Source organism: Gavialis gangeticus, unplaced genomic scaffold (assembly GCF_001723915.1).
Source record: "Gavialis gangeticus isolate Ggan-Ray unplaced genomic scaffold, GavGan_comp1, whole genome shotgun sequence".
NCBI classification, from domain to species: Eukaryota; Metazoa; Chordata; order Crocodylia; family Gavialidae; genus Gavialis; species Gavialis gangeticus.
In genome coordinates, this window is record NW_017729002.1 from 205,517 (window position 1) to 211,247 (window position 5,731).

General features: G+C 44.9%; 1 protein-coding gene across 4 annotated transcripts in view; it reads right to left on the reverse strand.

Moving 5' to 3' along the window:
* Positions 1–5,725, reverse strand: part of NTAN1 (N-terminal asparagine amidase) — a 19,658-nt gene extending 13,933 nt beyond the window's left edge. Inside the window, exons 1-8 of one of the 4 annotated variants that reach the window (XM_019507411.1) lie at positions 5,697–5,725; positions 5,249–5,351; positions 5,100–5,165; positions 4,506–4,614; positions 2,996–3,069; positions 1,657–1,710; positions 1,082–1,135; positions 64–161 (exon numbers count right to left, since the gene is read on the reverse strand). In XM_019507411.1, the coding sequence (XP_019362956.1) occupies positions 64–161; positions 1,082–1,135; positions 1,657–1,710; positions 2,996–3,069; positions 4,506–4,614; positions 5,100–5,165; positions 5,249–5,351; positions 5,697–5,708 (570 nt within the window). In that variant the 5' untranslated portion in view covers positions 5,709–5,725. Of the gene's footprint in view, positions 1–63; positions 162–1,081; positions 1,136–1,656; positions 1,711–2,995; positions 3,070–4,505; positions 4,615–5,099; positions 5,166–5,248; positions 5,352–5,627 lie in introns of all 4 variants that reach the window. The other 3 variants (XM_019507409.1, XM_019507410.1, XM_019507413.1) reach the window with 3 other exon arrangements.
* Positions 5,726–5,731: the final 6 nt, after the last annotated feature.

Genomic DNA, 5,731 nt, shown 5'->3' on the forward strand with positions numbered 1-5,731 from the left:
CCCCCCCCCCCCCCCCCGTTAGTCATGTTCTTACCCCAGTAAAACTATACCTTTTTCACTCACCTGTGCTCCTGTTAAGGTATGGGCTGAACGTAAATCCTCATCTGGTCCCTTATCTGGAAAAGTTGCATGGAAGATCTCTCCTGTTTTAACGTTCACAGCTGGGGGGAGAGCAGTTATCAGTTACCAATGACTTATATCCATCTACCCACACACACTGCGTTCCAAACAAGCAAAACCAAGACACAATAACCAGCAAACTTCAGCGCCAAATCAAGCAACTTATGTCAAAGGCATTGATAAAGAAATGTTGCATTTAGCCCCTAGTTTGCTCTATTTTCACAATGCTGCCTAGGGAGGTTTCTAATCTTCCAGAGGAAAGTTTAAAGCAGCGGATCTCAACATTTTTAGACCTGAGAAAAAATGCTAGCTCTTAGTTTTCACTTATTTTTTTACTACAGGAGAAATTCTTCTGTTACAAAGAGCTCAGAAAGACCACAACAGGTCAGCGTGGTTTTAACACTATGGATTCCTAAGTGAAGCCTCTGGGTCTGTTTTGTGAATCAAATTTGCACACCAACCTGTGCTAACATGTGTCACCCCTGAAAGGGTCTCAAAGCACCCTGCTTAAGAATCACTTTTTTAAAGGATACTGCTTATTTGAAAATAAGACCCCACCAAGTTTTGTTCCAATGATGCTGCACTGTTGGTAGATAAGAGAGGAACAGAAAAATTAACTAAGCACAGTGGAAAGAAGTTTGGTTTCTAGACAGACTAAGGAACAAGTGGCACCACAGAACAGCTCCTTTGCACTCTACTGTCTGCCTATTAAAGAAGGTGAAGAAAGCCAGGGGCAATGAGACCTGTGCATTTCTGGAATGCCAGGGGCATCTCCCCAACAGCAGAACTACTGCTGTCAAGTAGAGCCAGGCTCCAAGTCCTACTACCAGCAGTGCTGTCCTAACAAGCTGTATTAAATCCTGTGCATTATGGTATTACTTGCATTAGCAAACTTTGGGAGAATAGCACATTTACTAGAAAATCGGAAATACAGTCAGTGCCCAAGTTGTGCTATACTCACCAATTCCATACACAATTGGGAAATGATTGTCCTTCTCCTCCCTGTCATTTAATTCTATTACAAACAGAACAGACATGATGTTCATTTTAGCAGCCATCCAGCAGGATATTCATTTATTTTCAAGCAGCATTAATGTAGTCTTACTCAGGGAGAGGCCCATGCATTGCAAAGGGAGAGAGAGAGGTCCAAGCATTGCAAACACAGTGTGTGGACAATGTAGAACCAACCTATAACATACTATTATCACATGAACTAGATCCATGCCCTAAGAAGGTGAAAAGTGAATCAGCCCTTCAGGACTAAAGGGCCCTGGGGAAGGGCATCATGGGCGAGAGCTCCTGTGCTGGGCTGTGGTTGGCTCTGCCCAAAGCCCCTAACCCCTTAACTTCATGAGCAAGAAATTTCTAAGGGTGCGCTGATAAAGAATGTTTGGGCCAATACCAATGGCTGATTATTAATGACCCATATTGGCCGATACTGATATGATTGCTGATGTTCCTCAAGATCAAGACCCTCCCATATTGTTTCAGGGCTTGAACAGCTTCTTATGAGTAGAAAAACATTAAGTCTCTCACCTGTCACGCAGTAAGTCACTAAATGGACATCATCTTGCTGGAGGTCAAAAGCTCCTACAGCAACAACAGCAGCAACAGGGTATAAAACTGCCTCATGTCAAAGCACACACTGTACTTAGATTAGGGGGTAGGTCAGCATTATGTACTGTAAATTAGATGGGCAACCCGGTCTGCCAGCAGAAAAAATGTCTAGTCCACTGTTCCTGGCATAGATAATCAATCAGCATGGGGTTTTTTTGTTTGTTTTTACAGGGATGGCTCAATATTTTCTTCTTATGAAATAATCCTTAGCTAGTGCACCTTGCATGCAACTGTCTGCTAGCAAGGATCAAAACTTATTTGTTGAATGAGAAAGACTTTCATCAACATTTTATGCCTTTCTCTGGCACTGTAGGATCTCTGGCTTGCTTTACTATACAGTCAGCAGAACTCACTGTTTAACTGTCCTTTTTACTTTAAATGCAAGCAAAAGCCATTTTTTCTCCTTTTTGAAGTTCTAATATAAGAGCTTCCTTATTTTATAGTCAGAGCATAGGTTTAGAAAATTCCTTCGCCAAACAAGAAGGCTCTCTCTTTTGGACTATTAGCCCACAGTCAAATCCTCCAGCCTCCACACACATACAGACACACACACCAATAAGGAAGGAGGACTCATTAGCTGAGTGGCAGAGATGCCTCTCAGAATACTTCCTCTGCCAACCCCAACCCCCTTTAGACAACCTTTGCTGGTCCTTGACTAATCACAAAGTGTGTCCAACTCCTACTGGTTTCAACCAGGGCCAAGGGCCCCCCAAAATTCACTGAAGGTGCTCAGCTTCTTCAGGTTAGACCACTTGGGGCCAGGATGTGTGTTTCTGGTTTATCTGTGAGTGGCATGTACGCTTCTGATGCTACAGGCATAAAGGTACATAACCTTTATGGGAGGATTTCAAGACACTGATTAAATCTCACACCCCTTCCCCCATAAGATGGATACTATCAATTTTATACATGAATAAAACTTAGATACAAGACAGATAAGAGACTTAACCAAGATTATGTAACCTGCCAGTAGCAGAGGCAGGAATAAATCCACCCATCTTGTTTCTTAATATCCTGCTCCAACAGACAAGCCAAGAGCAAATCACTATTTAAAAAGTCCACATCCTCCATCCTGTACATCACACAGATATAAATCTCACAATCCCATGCCATACTTTAAGTTCTCAGATGGAGAAAAACAGTGATTCCATATTTCTTTCTGTTGCATGATGGGAGATTCAGATCACACACAAAATTTGCCCCAATCCAGTCAGAACTCTAGGTTTTGGACATGAGAGTGGAAAAAATGTGAACTTACTAAGAAGCTGATTAGTAAGTTTTTGTGATAAATGCCTATCATCATTGAAACCTCCAACTAGGTGCACTTCCAGCCTAACAAAGATGGAACAACAGGAAACAGCAATTAAAAAAAAAAAGACATCCCAGAGTGAAAAGCTTTACATTATAATCCCCAGCCCACAATGTAAATGATCATTAGAAAGGGCTCTTTTGTTTATCAAATGCTCCAGTTGTTTGCTTATTAGGTCATGGCTCCATGCTCTAAACATAATAGGGAATATTATGCTCACAATATTATTATATTGTGAGCAACACGAACTATGGCACTGAGTACACGCAGCCCTTACTTTAATGGTATCTAGAAGCACTCATGCCCTTAAATCACAAAAACTGGGACAAAGGTCAATTAAATACAAAGTAGCCTCACTCCAGTGACTTCCCCACCACTACCTCAGACCCTAAGACAGGGCTCTCCTCTGGGAAGTGTCCATAAATACAATCCACTTACTCAGGGGTCAACAGCCTACTGCCTGCGGCCCAGATCTGGCCCGCAAAAAGGTTAGATCCAATACAGGGGATTGGTGGCGCACACATATGCTATGCTGTGCCACCCATGCCCACCTCAGCCCTCCCTGCTGCTCACTGACACCTGTGCTTACCCTCTCCCTTCTCCATTGCCCCTGGGGACAGGGATAAGCAGCTAGGGTACGTGTCTGCAGCTCAGGCCCCTCAGGGGGTGGATATTTGCAGCCCACAACCACAAAGGCTGCCGACAGCCACACTTTATTCAAGAGATCTGCCCCCAGGGTGAAGTTTTCAAAGATGACTAGTCACCTTTGTCAGTTCTGAGTGCTCAACTTCAAATGAAGGGGCCCAGTTATCAGAGTGCTGAGGATTTACCATATGAAAACCATCCCCTTCAAATGGAGTTGGCTTGTGAAAGTTCATTATCTGCCAACTAAGCTGTTTTTACTTCTGTTGGGTACATACAGGCAAACAGACAAAAAGGATGGAGCTGTATAGTTTTATGTCTCCCACATCATCAACTAAGAAAGACTGTGAGAGCCAGAAAAGTCCTACATAAATCCTCAAATCTCTGTTTAGAACAAGGAAGGAAAAACTACAAAACAAAATGCCATTTATGAAACTAAGCACATTTGAAACAAAAGTCACCAGAAGACAATAAACATGGGACTAAACAGTGACATTTTTAAAAAGAGACTATTTGCAAGCTTTATATCAAATCACTGCTAGAAGGAAATCTAAAACAATGAATTAATCGATACAAAAAAATTCACAGTTCTCAGCAAGTTTAGAAAAGGGAAAGTTATTAGCTGTATTATAATGTCATTAGGAACACAAATATCAGGAAACTGCAGAAAGAGCTTCTTATAGAGATGTTTACTTGCTCATATTGGGCAAGCAGTTACTGTCATCTGAGTCCCTAATGAGCACACTTAGAACTTCCCACCTGAAAGACTGTAGCAACCTTGGGAAATGATGCACACAAGAAACAGAGCAGAGCTGACCTTCCACATTCTGCGTTGCTAGAAAAAGACTTTACTGCACTCATGATCAGTAACACCTCAGCTTCTGTGTCTGATCCATCAAAGTGTGTCAAGCAGGTAGCCCCGCTGCCTGAAAGGCAGAAAATGAGAAAACGTTCACCTGATGGCAGACCTCACATCATGCAAAGCACCATTAACACCACCACCGCTGCTTTGTTATTCTTTGTATCAGTGCAGTGAGAGCACAGCCATTTTACAGGAAAAAGCCACCAAAAGGGGTTAAGTGACTTCTCTCAGATCAGGCAAATGAACCTGCAGAGGCACAAGAAGAACCTAAGCTCCCTCAATTTCCTGTAGTCACCCATAAGTTGCTTTCCTGCGTAACTTGTAGCTACAGCAAGGAATCTGAATTCCACCCCATCAATTATCAATAACCCAGCAGCCTCCAGGGGGTAGGATTAAAAGGTCTTGCACAGCTTTTGTTCACAGTGCCGAGGCCAACACAGGTTGGGAAGTATAACGCCAATAAAACTAAGCACCCAGGGAAGCTTAAAGCATCAAACTGAAATAAAGGGCGGCAGGTTATTTGAGAAATACAGGCCTCCTTTACCATACCCGTATGCCTGAGCACCACCAAGTGGCAGGTCGTCGCATCGTCCGATCCAAGAATGGAAACGGAGCCTATTTTAACGAAGAGAAAGACACTAAGATCCAGCCCTGCTTGCTTCTTCGACATTGAAGGTTATCATCACAGTTTCGCCTACCATCTTCAGGGGTGGTCACTGCAAACTCTCTCTGCTGGATGTACAGAAGGCCTTTGGGTCCCACCGTCTGAACAGGCTGGCTTGTGAGAACTTTTGCCTTCTCCTAAAAATAAAACAGAGGCAAAAGTGACTGAAGGTGCGGCCAGCACTGAGGTGCACACGGTCAAGGGAGGGCTCCGGGCAACCAGAAACCCTCAGAGCACTTCCCAAATGGGAACCGGTGGATCCCACATCACCCAGAGCAGAGGGACCGCCGTGGAGGCGCAGAGGAGGACGAGGCGCCAGCGGGGAGGGCCCGGCGCCCCTGCCCGAAGCCTCCCAGCGCCGGGGGGACAACAGCCGGAGCCCTGGGGCGCCCCAGCGCAGCCCCCGCCCTCACCACCAGGTGCGGGTGGGCTCGGAGCAGATCCCCCGCGGGCCGCCCCAGCTCCACGCGCTGCCCCCGCACCAGCAACGGCATCTCGGCCGCGCCCGGGCCCTGCG